Source organism: Erithacus rubecula (assembly GCF_903797595.1).
Source record: "Erithacus rubecula genome assembly, chromosome: 3".
Classification (NCBI taxonomy): Eukaryota; Metazoa; Chordata; class Aves; order Passeriformes; family Muscicapidae; genus Erithacus; species Erithacus rubecula.
In genome coordinates, this window is record NC_136689.1 from 81,004,838 (window position 1) to 81,020,223 (window position 15,386).

Sequence of the window (15,386 nt, forward strand, 5' to 3'; positions counted from 1 at the left end):
AAGGGAAGGGAAGGGAAGGGAAGGGAAGGGAAGGGAAGGGAAGGGAAGGGAAGGGAAGGGAAGGGAAGGGAAGGGAAGGGAAGGGAAGGGAAGGGAAGGAAGGAGGCACAGTCCTTCACAGATGGTGGAAGATCATAAGGAGGGAGAATTGAAACTCCACATGATCACAAAATTTTCACTTCTAATGGGAATTTCTCTTGTGGAAGACCATACTGCTGTAGACAATCACCCACCAGCAAAGGAAGACCACAATGGTTATCCGAAAAAGCTGGTTTGAGAGTGATTTAAAAAAAAACCCATGTCTTTTATCAACAGCTAACATCAGCAGTTTATCCTCCTCCCCACCTTATTCTATGAGAAAACACATTTACTGAGGTTAGAGTTAGGAAGATGGAAAATTTTGCTGTTCTTTGAATCTACCGCCCAAATCTTATTTGCACTGCTTGAGGCATTCTCAGGCAATAAAACACATTGTTGCAAAATGTTCTTACACAGCTCAATCCCTACGGTCTCTAAGCACCTCTCAGAATGGCATTAGGCAATGTAATTAGCATCTGTCCTAAGTGCTGCTGTCTCTCATGGGTGCATCTACACAGACTTCTCTTGTGTAAATCTACACACTTATCTTTATCTAGGTAGGACAAAGCATAATTACAGAGCTACAACTTGTCCCTCTCCAACAGTGATGCTTTAAGTCTAAAATAAGTACCCACTAAGCTCTTGCTCGCTGTAAATTGAGGACAATAAAAACTCATGTTATGTTTCTATGTACAAGCTTAATCAAATCCTTTTGGCTGAGATACTGTGTTTGTTTAAGAGCAAACGATCCTGCTGATTACATCAGGGCTGCATTGATTAAAGGGTATTTGATCAGCAAGGTAGATCAGGAAAGCATTGCAAAATAACAGTGATAGAAACTCAAATGAAGTAGAAATATTAATGCAAAGAAGGCCACAATGGATTTTTAATAAATAAAACATTGTAGGCAAGCTGATGGTATCTAGAACAAAAATAAGATTTTAAGTATTATATTATTTCTGTGCATAAGCTGGTAAAGATATCTGAGGGTTAATCCTCAGTAAGATTCAGGTTTTCTGTTAGTATGATCTCCTTAATTTCCATCATTAGCTCCAATAAAACTTATCAATTTATATTTCCTCAGGACAGACTTGAAAAATAGTGCTTTAGATTTAGGTGGTAATCAACAGCAAGCACACCCACATTAATATATCCGAGTAATTGCAACCTGCAGAGCACTTTTGGTAAACCTAAGGTCCTGGAAAGAGACCTTCTGTCAAAATGGTAGCTAATGGAGACATTTCTCTATCCCATGGCTAAGAGACACCCTCCTAGTCTTCAAAGGAAGTGCATCCATGAGATGTCATAACGTGCAGAGCTTTGCTGCTTTTACTGGCTCTACATGGGTGTGCAGGGCAAGCCCACAGGGAACATAATACATGATCAAAGACTTGGATTGTGTACAAAGATTTAAAGGCAGTCAACGGATAAGCACAAAAAAGCAGCATGAAAACAGGCTTTTCACAAGTACACAGGGCTGTGAAAAATATTGTACTTCTTTGTCTGACAGCTGCTATGCCCCAAGGTGAAGAGCACACAAAGGACTACCTAGAGATGCCAAGAAAGATGTACCCATTAGGACAGGAAGGCTTTTAACAATACACAGCTTCTGTAAATAGTTTAATTTTCTAGAGGAATACACTGTAGTTTTCAACCTAGACTGATAGACCCATTGACTCTCAAAGGAACTTGTCTCTGGGGAGACAAAGAAATTGTTAGTACAGGAAAGCAAACTTGGGAAATTAATGCAAGACAACAGGTATTTTTTCTTTTTTTTTTTTTTTTCAGTTGAACAAAGCAACAAAGCTTGATGGTTATTTTAAAATGCTTCTGTAAAATGACCAGGTATCACATGCAAAACTCTCTCCAAACAAATGTTTTGTTTACTTTATATTAATTAGTTACACTGCATTGGACATTTTGAAAGAAAACAGGTGGGAGAAAGGGGGAAAAGCAGAAATGAATGTGTAAAGAGCAGAGAGGAAAGTCTGGAAAAGCTACCCCTGAGAGTAATCATCAGAAGAATGGAAATGCAAATACATATATTTTCGAACGTACGTTTAGGTACCAGCTCTGTTGGTGCTGTAACATCTGCTTCTCTGTAACACACTGTTGGATCCACAATGTCACTGCCAGGAGGAAGGTAAGGTGGGGGTGGGGGGACCTCTAACTGGGGGGGACCACGAGTGGTGCCCCTGGGAGGCTTTTGTGGCACCTGCCGTCCATCACCTACAGGAGGATCAATTGATTTGTTACTTCATTTATGATAATGATGGCTCCATTCATTGTTATATTTTAGAAACACCTTGATCTTCCCTCATCCACATCCAAAGTCTCTCTGGATCTAATCCTGCTATTATTTACATCCAAATAATTAAGGGAGAAGGAAAAGGTGGATCTTAAACCAACAGCAATGGGACCAGATTTGAGCCCAGCTCATACACCTACATTACAACTCAAAATTAAAATAATCAGTTTTGGCAGGCGTAAGGATGGAGAAAAATAGTTCAGCAAAACAAAAAAATAAATTAAAAAGCTGTGTAAGAAAATGTGAAAAATGTCTTTTATTTTATCTTCTGAAGTGTCAAACTCCTGAATCTGTTGACCTCTCAGATACTTCACGTAACCATCTTCCTGACTCTTCCTGAGAGAAAGAGGAAGATGGTCACTATTTTGAAATAGGTATCTTACAGGTTCTTCTGTTCTTCTTTATGAGTCAGGTTTTATTATTTTCACATTGTAGAAAAGCAGATGATTAAGTGGTTTTTTGCAAAATAGTGTTTGAAGCTATCAAAGGAAATGCCCATAACTTTGTCTGGGGAATTATTATATGCAATACCTAAACAAATAAATGCGTCTTTGCATTATACTCTGTGAACCACTTCCAGTGTTAAAAAGCTGCTGCCAGTCTGAAGGGTAGAGAACTTGAATTACTGTTATTTGGAAAGTGCTTAGAGGCTGAAAGAGCACTGAGGAATCATGACTACCTGCTCGTTCTGCTTTCCTACCCTGACCAAGCACGTGCTGTGGTCATTGCTGAAGATGGATGCTGGCAGAGACAGATGTTTGATCTGATCCATTCCTACACTCTCCATCTTGTGCTTTAGGGCTGCTGAGAAGGCAAGCAGCACCAAGGGGGCAGAAAAAAGATTAAACCATTAAGATTTTTTACTTAGGAGTCACTAGCTTCCAGAGGAACATCTTCTAGAGACACAATTTAATGCTGGCAAATGTGCAAGGTCTTTTCTATTGCTTTGAGGAAATTTGGCACAATGCTTTGGTGTCACAATAAATGGTTCAGTCTTGAATACTACAGGGAACTTGTTAATTTGAGAGTATTTTTGATAAGATCTTTTGCTCTGATTCACATGGCTAACTTGAGAGCTACACAGGTATCTTTAATACTTTTTCCATCATGTGGCTGACTACTTCTTGCAGCACGTTTTTTCCCCTCACTGGAGTCTTGCTTTTTTTCACAGCTTTTCTCTCATGCTTTCAGAGCCATCTGTGCTTTCTCATTGTTTTCTTGCAAGGGCCCCGAAGAGAGGCTGTTTTACCAACCCTCTCCGGCTGTAACATTTTTTCTTGTTAATGAACACATTCATTCAAGAAAGTAGCAGAAAACAAAAAGCTCTGAAGACAGGGCTACTGTGGGACGAGGTCTTTGTCAGTGTAAAATAATAAGGCTCCATTAAAGCAAATGATACTACAGAATCCTACATGAACAGAGTCTGGCCAGCAAGCACTTAAGTACACAGTTCTGAACAGACTAGAACTAGCTCTGCTCTACTATAACTCATCTGTAACATTTGAGAACTAAAATAAAAAAAAAAAAAAAACAAAACAAAACAAAACAAAAAAACGAAAAAAAACCCCAAACCACTTAAAAAAAAGTTAAAGCAACAAATGTCATCAAAAAGTGACTAGTAGTAGGGCAAAGTGTGAGAAGTGCTAGAGTGTGACATCTGCAGTGATTAAAAGTAAGCCAATTTGCTGAAAACTCCTGTGTTATATGGCCCAGCAATAATACTGCCCTTAAAGAGTTTAAATAAGAGATGTCGGTGCAGTCAAATGTGTCACATGATAATGGACTCCTGCTGCTACATAAATGCTGAGACATTAAATGTGAAGCATTTACTGAAAATAAATGTTGGAACAAAGCCAAGAGGTTTCTTTCTAAACTGTGAGGCATTTGTAATGTAAGCAATTACGTATGACAGAATGTCATATCTGTATGTCTTCAGCATTTTATGAAACATGAGGTCAAAGGCATGAACTGAAGTGCACTGAGTGCATTATGGCACTTGAAGAATGATTCTCTTAATGTACTGAAAAATGAGTTCCAATATGAGGGGTCATTATCTCATAGCTTGATCCATTATAAAATCACTTTGCTCGCTAGAAGCATAATCCTGGTGTCCTCACTCAGACAAAGATCTCACCAATCTGAAAAAGCTACCAGGCAGATTAAAGATAGAGGTCTGGGAGAATGTTTTTCAGTTTTCCTGTGTGAGTAAACGTGGTGCCAAACGCAGCTGAAGCTACAGTTTCTTTTGTTGAGTCCAGGTATGTACGGCATTCCTTTGAGAGCATCAGCTCTTTTATTCTACTGATTAGCTAAAGAATCATCAGACACTGATTTCAAATAAAAGTGAGGATGAAATTTAAAAAAAACAACCTTTACTTTATATGGGCAGTTGATTTCAAACTGCTGGATGACTACATGAAAATCAACTATCTTCAGACTTTAGAAACATGAGGAAACACTGAACCAAGTTCATTGTTTCAACCAAGTTGACTGTACTGTGGTTCTAGCAGAACTTCATGGCTTCAGATGCATTCAGTATTGCCTGGCCTATCTTCATTCATTAGCATTTCCATTTACTATTTCTGTATTTCCATTTACTAGCAAACCAGTCATGACCTTCAAGGTGCAGAATAGGCTCAGGGCTAGTGCCTTTGTATATAGTTTTGCCAAATATTCAAATAATCTGATGTGTGTTATCTACATTTTACTTCCCTGTGGTACTCTGAATGGTGCCATTAAAAAACCAAAAAGAGGTAATTTACAAACACTTATTTCCAGACTTTCATCCTGCAGAGAAATGTAGTTTTTCCCCCAAGTTGCAAAAGTTTCCAAACTCACAGCATAACAGAATTAAGTCAACTTCAAGCAGTGAGCATTGAAAGCACATGAATAGGGTTATTTAGGAGAAAGAATGCCCCTCACCCATTGTGCTCTTCCTCTTGTCTTCCCTGTCTTCTGTCCTGTTTGGCATGGCAGGAGTGGGAGGAGCAGATGCAGCTGGTGGAAGAGGGGCACGCCTCTTCTTTTTCCTTAAATCATTCAGGGATGCTCCTTGTGATATCTAGCAAAGTTGAAAAATAAGCACAGTAAAGGATATATTTTATTGGCATTGTAAATTTTCAATAATAAAAAAAAGTGCTGCATGACCTAGTTTCTCAGCACAATATATTTATAATGAGCAAGCATTTATAGTAACAACCCGAGATTAAACAATTACAGTAATATTGCACTCAGAAAAGGAAAGAGACAAGAACTGCAGATGAGTGTCACAGCAGAAATACCAGTCTGCTAGGCATTTGGAAAAAGTGAACTAGAAATCCCAACACTCAGCAAAGCACAACACTATGTGTGTTGTTAAGCTTGAGCCATAATCTTCTTTTTCCTTGGTTTCTTCAAACCTTGAATTATGGTTAAATACTCCAATTTGTATGTATAATGAATAAAATCTTCCTCTTTTATTTTCCTCTCAAACTGTTGTCTAAGAGAAGAGAATCAGAATTGACTGTTTGCTTGCATGATGATATGAGATCACACTGTACTCTATTCATGCCTGCTGGACTTCACAGACACGCTTTTGAAGATCTGTAACACCTTGGCTTCCAATAATTGCAACATGCTGGTCGATATGCCAAACCTTTATTACTGTTTACTCTGCTTTTAAAAATATGAAAAATGTTATTACAAATTACTTGGCTTTCACTGGGTTGCATAATATTTTCTGTAGCTTGTTGGAACTTAGTCCGACTTCCTTTTTCCGGAAAAATAATAATAATAAAACCATGTAGGAAAATCTGTGGAATTTTTATATTTGAAAGGTACTGACAACACTAATCAGTACCAGGCTTTGCTGAGGCAGAGTAATGGTGGCTGCCCACGTATGACATGCTGCTGGTATTCCTCCAAAGAAGTCTTCACTTCTTTAATTGAACTGCTCTGTCTGTCCCATTACTTCTATATCTAATATACAGAACTGTGGGTGGTTTTCTACTATTCCAAAGGCTTAACTAATAAAAATAAAAATAACAAAAATCATATTCATAATATTTCCTTTAATCCAGAGGATTAATGGAACCTTAAAATACAATTGTGGTGGGAGTATTCATTAAACAAATAGTAGCTTCACACTGCTTAAATCTACCGCTAGAGTTCAGAGGAAAAGCACTCATTTAGATTTCCTCTCCTATGCCGAGTGAAAAATCTGACAATAAATGAATTTTATAAGGATTAGGATATAAGTCTTCCTCACTTAGTCTTCCTTCTAAAAGCACTCAGGAGGGGCCTAAATTTTGCAAAAAGGATCCTTTTGTTCCCACCTTTGAAGATTATGCTTTAACCACCATGCCACACGACAATTGCACACTCTCCAACCCTTGGTGAACCTGCATCCTACATGATGCAAGTAGTAACTATATTGGACATAGAGCACACCAACCAGAATGAGCTGCAGCTTCACACCAAACAAAGGTGGGAAAGAAAGGTATCCTGGACCTAATTCCTACTATCATGGATAATGCCAGCATTTTGTATTACCTTTCCACCAGATACAGTGCATGACTAAAGCCAGTGAGGCCAATCTAGACAAAGTCAGGCATAGTAAATGGGCATTAATTATTGAATAAAAAATTAATGTTAGGAGTACCTAGGAATTTTGTGGACCTAAATTCTGGTCACCAAATTTCACAGAATTAAAAAAAAAAATAAAAAATTGGACTAATACCCAGAAAAGACCACCAAATGCTCGAAACAGATACAGCAAAATTTTAGAGCTCCTCTGGAAAACCTTTGCCCAATGTGATAGTGTTGCTCTGCATTAAGATGGAACACTTTCCCTGACAAAGAAACTGCCTGAAGTGATTAGGAACTAACCACAACTAACTGAAGTTGAACCAGAATGCCCAATATTGAGCTGAACAGTGGAAATTCTGTTCAGTGAAACAGACTCATCAGGCTTTGGTTTCAAGGGGAATTATACCAAGGACAGCCACCTAAGGCTGGATTCTTCTCTATCAAAGAAATTGGCAAATACAGACTTAGGAAAAAAAAAAAAAAAAAAAAAAAAGAATTCCATTCTCCTGCCCTGCATTTTAAATAACTAGCAACATGTTGGCACTTAATACTGTATCTTGATTCTTCAGGGTACTACGTTATAGGAAAAAAAAAAAAAAAAAAAAAAAAGAAGAAGAAAATTATCAAAGTGGGAATTTTGATTACTACAAAGACTGCAAAATTCAGTAGCTATGGAAAACCTGAACCATTTGGGAGACAGGCACCATCTGAACTTTCCCAACACTTCACAAGTACAAGCTTGACTTTTGCAGGTGTTTAATGGCATTTTGCAGCTTCCACCTTCACTCCTCCCACTCCAGACAAAAAAAGGTCATTTTATTCTAGCACAAAAAATGGTTGGACTGGTCATTTAAAAGATAAAGCTAGGAAATCATGAGAATCAAGGCTGAAGAAGGAAATGTGTCATCCCTCTTACAATTATAGAGATCATTAATCACCCTTCTCCAAGTAGCAGAAGTGAAGGATGTATAGCCAAATCCCACAGACACATAACTGCTTTCCTTTGAAGAAAGGATCCTTGCTAGGAGTCAGCTTATCCTTCTCAGCTCTATGCACTCTCACTTAGCTGAATCTTCTGAGGAACATTGCAGAGATGAATGGATGATCACACTGCTACAGTTAAAGAATAGGCTAGGAAATAGCTACTGCACAACTACAATAAAGTAAGTTTGGTGAAATACACACACAAAAATGCTTTTATTGTGGTGTCAGCTAAGCGCAGTATTCTTCACAAATACCATAAAGAAGATGAAAAGCTTGTTTAAAGTCAGTCATGCTACAATGTGTATAAGAAGTGTCTAGTTCAAGAACAAGTCATAAAAATTGTTAAAAGTATCTTTTCTTCAATCCCAATTTTGGTAAACCTATGAGGCTAAACATAAATGGAAAAAGAACAAAGAAAATTCTGTTTCTTTCTTTCAATTGTATGTACAAAACCAATAGAACTTGAAAATAATTTGTTATGGCTGGCTGCTTCTTTTATAAAGAATTCAAGCCTTAACAACATTATTTAGAGTAATTTCCCATTGAAACTTTGGTACAGGAACTCCTCTCTGAGTGTAACAATATTTCCTTGTCTTAGCCCTTGTGCTTCACCTATATTTATCAACAAGAAATTTTTAGATCAGCTCCTTTTACAACAAATGCATCATCTGAAAAGATGTTCATTAAGTTCTGACTATAATTAATACCATCAACTGAGCTAGAGATGAATAAAAGAGGTCAAGAGGACCCAAATCTGAAAAACAGTGTAATTTCTCTTCCCCTACTGAGCAGATCACATACAATAATAATAAAAAGAAAATCTACCACATTCAGGGCTCACACACTCTTTGAAAAATACTTCCAATGTTGTAGACAAAATATCTGAGCAATATGCTGAATGTGTTTTCCTACTGTGAAAGCTCAACATACTTATCAAAATTTGAAGGCTCTGGATAAGATTTGAAAATATATTTAGAGCACAACAACAGTATAATGGGGAAGTTACTTGTCAAAATTGTGTGGAAAATAATCCTACAAGGTCAATGCTTGAAATTTTCAATCAGTAGCATTTCACAGTCACCCCACTTGCAAACAACCTGTGGACACTGTAAGAGTTCATGCGTAAACGGAATTTAAGTTTCCTTATGTGTAAAAGTCCAGTATTTTCATTGGGTCAGGTTGTAATGAATGTGAAGTAATGAAAAATATTAAAGAGGCCCAAGGAAACAAAAGTTACCACTACTGAAAATTCCTCAAGCATTCAAAGACAAGGAGGTTCTCAGATAAACTTCCAGCCCGAGCTCCACTCCTTTGCCTTGCCTGTCCTCTGCTTACAGGCCAGACACTGGTTTTGTATTTGTCAGCCCTTCCCTTTTAAACTTTCTAAAGGAAATGTTTATTTATGACCAAGTACTAAGTCATCTGGTAAATGCTAACTTTCTTTTTTTACCCACAGACCCAACTGGGCCCAAATTCACTGCAGGTTTATGGCTCCCAAAAGTGAGCCTCCCTCTGTGCCTAATTGGCACAGTTTTTGTTTCAAAATCCAAACTAGTCTTTCCAATATTTTTATAAACATTGTAAGAAACATTTGTCTTATAGCAACAGATTTTTCTTTTTACTATCATCCCTATCATTTTGCCACAGAAAAGGAAAAATCTTGAAAACCTAAGAATTTTCCAGTCTCAATATTTAACAAAATTCCTCTTTAAGCAATTTTCTTCCTTCTCAAACAACACAGCTACAGATGATACAGATGCATCAGCAATAGAATAATGTTTGGAATAAGGATTGCTTTTAAGGGATGCCAGATGATTGTTGTGCATACGCAAAAAAAAAAAAAAAAATAGTATAGCATATGATATAAACTGTGTGAAGAAAGTGTTTGTTCTCTTGCTTCTTCTTTTTACACATTGTTACACATCAAGACCTTTTCTTGTTTTGTAGAGGAATTGGCTAATTTTTATACAAATTTTCTTATTCATGGAAACAGTGAATGACTGTCAGGATAATTTTTAGAAATAAAGAAAAAGAATCGGAAAAAGGACACATGGATTCAATCACTGGCACACCCTCATTACAAAGTGGTTCCATCACCCCACACTGACTAGCACACACTCTGATTTAAGCAATCCACATTCTGATACACCTGATGGTGATGATATTGTGTGGTGTCAGAATGCCTATTGAATCTCAAAAATGTTTAAATGCAATCCAAAGGAGAAAAACCCAAAGCTAACCTATAATTGAACAAATAACAGTATTGTGTGGGACCATCTCAAACCTCTTCCCCTGGCAAAAAAAAAAAAAAAAAAAAAAAAAAAAAAAAGTCAATAAAACTTGAAATAATTAAGAGCCATTTAACAAGAAGTTCTGAAAGAAAAAAGACATGTTTCATTAAACGACTTTAAATTCTTGATATAGCTGCACTAATCTTTTATAATATTCTATGAAAGACAAGTGATAGATTGGTATGTAAGATTTATGGGTTTAGATTTAAATACATATTCCTATGACATAACTCAAAGCAGTTGAAAAGAAAATATTTTGATCCAAGAGGAGTCGTTCTAGGAAAATCAGACAGATAAATCTTTCAGCTGCAGAACAGAGACATAAATCTGTCCAGTAAACTTGATGATATAAAAGCTATTCTGCCCAGCTGATTCTGTATTTTCACAGTGCAACAGATGCTTCAACATGCCTAGCACTAGAAACCACAAGAAGTCCCACATGAACATTAATGTGTCTTATACAACATTTACTCATGTGCCTAATACTCCTTGGATAGGTCATACATCATTAGTCTTTTCACTGGCATATACTGACAAGGGAAAATTCAGTGAGCTCTCAAAACTGGGTGTATGAGCAACTCATGAGGCTGACCACTGCAAGTTACATTGAATAAAATTGTCTATTCAGCACTGAACTTCTCTACCTTCTTTCCTTATTGGGTAGTATCCTGTTTCATTTTATTAAAAAATGAATGTCTAATCCATTAGTACACAAGTGCATTAAAACACAACTATATTGGAAACTGCATTCAAAGACAGCAGCCTGATGGCTCTCAGAAGACATTGCAGAATGCATTTGTGTGGGTTATTTAAAATACTTACTAGGATACCATGCAATACAACAACATTTTACCAAAATAACACACACGGAGATAATAAAAAAAATCTACCACACTGAAACACTTTTAAAGAGGGTATTATTTGGAAAACTTGTCATTTTGGTAAAATGCACAGAAATAACTGCACTTTAGAAATTAGCAAACAGTTTCTCTGCATTGATCATCTCACTTCTGTACATGTTGATGTTTTGGATCTCACAAGCCTGGAAATAAAATAAATAATAATAGGCTTAGATTTAAGTAAGCCATATGAGTAAGTATGCTGGGATAGCAGGACTGATATTTGGACAGACCAGACATGACAGCTTTTGTAACTCTGGACACAGAGAAACAGATTTAGATGGGAGACTCCCAGGCTACTGCCAACTTGAGTCTAAGTCCACAGTAACAGCAAGCAACTCTTGGAACAGGATAACCATGTTTCAGTCCTGACAGCACCACTCTCTATTAGGGGGCTTCCTCCTGACTTTGAAACTCTGCACTGTGCTTCCCTGTATAGTGCAGGTGTCTGTCTCACCTGATAGCTGCATCCCACCTGTGCCATCAGCTGCATCCCCTGCCTCAGCTTCCCAGCTGCTTTCCTGCTGGATGCACTCAGGCTCTGTGGGAAATCTGCCTTAGAACCAGAGTGCAAACTGCATCTGCCTTCTGAAAATACCCCTACCATTAATATTTTAATCACATATCAAAATATCTTGCATAATTTTGCTTATGATGCTTAATATTAAGTTTTAATTATATAACTTTGGTGTCAAACATAATTTTATAATATTTCATAATATTTTTGTAATTTTAATATAATCTTCTATTTTTAATTTATTTTTGTCATAAAAAATTAATTCTGATCAAAAATCAAGCTCTGACTGCAAAAACACCTCGGTCTCAATTATAGATAAAAGCTTAGTATTACAGGATTTTACAGAAATTGCTATGTTCTTCTGCCATTTTATTCACAAAATGAAGAAGACAAAAGGCAAGTATGTCCTTGAATACTTGGTTGACTGGTGACAGAAAACTAAATCAGTTAACACAAGAAAGCCAGCACAAGGTGAAGGGGCAAGCTCATTTTTCCATCTGTTTTTATAGAACACACCCTTTGTGAAATGTCACAGTCAAGGACAGTTAAAAATTAATGTCATTCTAATCTCTAAACCCTTTAACTTGTTCAGTTAAATGTGTCAGACAGGAAACCATCCATAAACAAATCTGAGATGTTAAATTACTAAGATAGCTGTGATTTCCTTCTTTGCAAAATCTCATTTCTAGCTACAGTATTATTTCCACTCAAGGAAATCACTCTACAATGCCAAATATTTTCACACGCATTGAAACATGTAGACTACACAAGACTGCGGATGTTTGCCTTGGCAGAGAACTGAACTTCCTCTGTTTCTCAGAATACAATGTAATTCTCCTCATTTATGTCTTTGGGGGGGGAACCATCAAAACCTTAAAAATCACATTTTAAAACCACTACAAACTGATTTGCTACCAATATTAATTTCTCCTCTAGAGAAGTTCTAAATGGCAAAATCAACCTCCAGCTTTTAATCTCATAGTTGTGGACATCTTTTTCATTAGAACTATACAATGAATAGAATAAATGAACATTAATAAGAGTGGAAGATGAATAGTAGCAGTGCAGTTCATATTTCTTCTGACAACTTTGTCAATGAATTTGATATGATCAGTGTCATCTTCTTAAGTGCCTTTTGGAAAGCCACTAGACTAAGACATTTATACATTATCTTTTCTTTCTCAGTCTCTCATCCTGGATTACAGGCTGGATGATTGGCTGATCTGCTTGCCTGTCCTTAAAAATCTCAGAGATATCATGAAAATTTGCAAAAGTTACTTTTCATCTTTTTCCAATTTTTTGCCAAAAGGACATGCTGGAGCCTAAAATCTGTTAGGGCTAGAATGTGGAAGGGAATTCACACAAACAAATGACAAGGAGCAAGGAGAACACTACCTTTTCTACCTCCAATAAGTGACATACTTTCCTGGAGCTTTTAGGTTCTTCTCTAGACTTAAAATTTTCTTCTGTAGAGATAACCAAGTTAAATTTCTAGTGTTTAGCACTAAGTCATCTTGGCAGTCTTCTCAGTTTCAAGAAAGCCATATCTGAATATTTCCAGTGTTCTACCCCCTTCTGTAAGCCTTCTCCTTCCACAGGCACACAGAATGCCTGGGAAACATGGTTTAGGCAGTAAGTCAAGTGATAGTTCCTGATTCCTTTCTGATTTGATAGATCCATAGAATGGTTTGGATTAGAAGGGACCCTTAACTATCACCTCGTTAGTGCCATGCCTTCCCAGTGCTCCTTTTAAATTCCCACTCAAGCCTAGTTCTTTCCAGCACTTATTTATGCCAGCCAAAAGTGTCTGTATCTCCACAACCTAAAAGCACAAAGAGGGGAGAATAGCAAACTGGTACCACAGTGTCAATTAAATATAATACTAGGACCATAGCATAACATGTCACTACATCAAGCTACCCCCCACAAGTATAAAATTTTATTATACAAAATTACAAATAGATTCTGCTATGAAGAGTTGTTAGAGGAATCCATCATGGCACACTGCTTGCTAGCCACTCCTGGAAGTGTCAGCAACATAGAGCTGAGCAGGACTCAGGGGCTGTCTACTGGGGTTCAGGAGGTGAGAAATTATATTCTCATTAGGACAGGCATACTGCAAACAGAGTGAGGCCCTATTTCTCTAAATGACCTATGGCAACTTTAAAGAGGATGGTGCCAGACTCTTTACTGTGGTGTCCTGTGACAGGAGGAGAAGCACTGGCCATAAATTAAAACACTCCAAGTTGCATCTCAACGTGAGGAAGAACTTCTTTACCTTAAGAGTGGTGGAACACTGGTACAGGTTATCCAGGGAGGTTGTGGAGTCTCCCTGTGTGGGACAAAACCTTTCTGGACCTGTTCCTGTGTAACCTGCTCTAGGGGACCCTGCCTTGGCAGGGGAGTTGGACTGGATGATCTCCAGATGTCCCTTCCATCCCCAAGAATTCCACAACTCTGTGAAAAATAGCTTAAAGTAACAGAGAACAATTTAATTTTTTATTATACCCGTGATACTTTTCCTTATTTTCTTATTTGGCTACGCAATGACTATGCTAATATGCCATAAAATTAAACCTGATTGACACAGCACACATTTACTTTGTTAATTTTTCTAATCTGTAATTTTTGTACCTTTTTAATTTAGGATCTGTGCAAGGTGGCTTTAGAAGCAAAGTCTGAAAAGTGATGCAAACCCAGTTTCTAAATTAAGCACAGTGCTAGGGTCATTTTTCATCGCCCATTGAATGCCAGCTCTTCAGAAGTCTTGCTGCTCAAAATGATCTTTGTCTATTAACTTCCCCTAAATACCGTGCCCAACAAAGCCTCATAATTACTTGACACATACTTTCTTCTTTAATGAGAGTTAAAGCTTACGATGACATCAGCCTGTTCTATTTGTCTGAGACTTGCAAGCCAGATGAAGTTTACTTACTGAGCTCTGCAACCCTGCCAAAATTCAGGGCTGCATAGAACAGTATGTTCCGGCCCCAATGTCTTGCCAGTTTTCACTGAAGTGCTTGACAGAGACCACATGTGGAGGTCAAGTGATGCTATCATGATCTCACCAGATGGTAAGTTGTGGTATCATTCCCAAGGCAGGTAGTATAGTCTGTTCAGAAACAGTTGGCAGGTAAACCATGAACTCACAGCCAGAAGCAACTGGATTATTGCAAAAGATCAAGAATGCTATTGATGCTGGCAAAAAGACTATTCCAAGAATTTTTCTTGCACATAATTCAAGGATTCAACTCTCAAGACATATGTTTCTTGAAAAAAAATGGAAGTCCTCCTGCCAAACAAATCTTGCACTTTTGCATGATTATTGTGTTCTATAGGCTAAATTGTAATATAAAGACCGTGTAAGCTCACCTTGCTTGTGTTCTTGCATATACATTAACCATCACCAGGTCACTCCAACTTCGATGCCAATTCAGAGCTTATAGCTAAACAGGTTAAAGTGCAGGATTGGACTACTTTTCAGAAGACAACAGGAAAGTAGATCATGGAAGAACCTTACAAAATTTTATAATTAAATTCTCCAAGCCCTCTAAAGTAACAGCCTGTCCAAGTCAAATTGTGAAGCAGTCAGCATTTCACAAAGTCTAGCCTCCAGTTAAAGAGGCAAGCAATTTAAATCACCATTGCTTCTATTTCCCAGACAAAGTTGCAAAAACTCTATTTCTGAAACTGCAAAAAAGCCACACAGTGGATTCCTCTCACAATGTAAAAAGACATAATTT

At 37.4% G+C, this 15,386-nt stretch overlaps 1 protein-coding gene across 9 annotated transcripts in view; it reads right to left on the reverse strand.

Moving 5' to 3' along the window:
• COBL (cordon-bleu WH2 repeat protein) overlaps positions 1 to 15,386 on the reverse strand; it is a 156,353-nt gene that overhangs the window by 47,038 nt on the left and 93,929 nt on the right. For 5 of the 9 annotated variants that reach the window (XM_079300373.1, XM_079300371.1, XM_079300372.1 and 2 more), the window contains 2 exons: positions 5,309 to 5,447; positions 2,137 to 2,307 (listed from right to left, as the gene is read on the reverse strand). In XM_079300373.1, coding sequence (XP_079156499.1) covers positions 2,137 to 2,307; positions 5,309 to 5,447 — 310 coding nt within the window. The remainder of the gene's footprint in view (positions 1 to 2,136; positions 2,308 to 5,308; positions 5,448 to 15,386) is intronic. The other 4 variants (XM_079300377.1, XM_079300375.1, XM_079300374.1 and 1 more) reach the window with 1 other exon arrangement.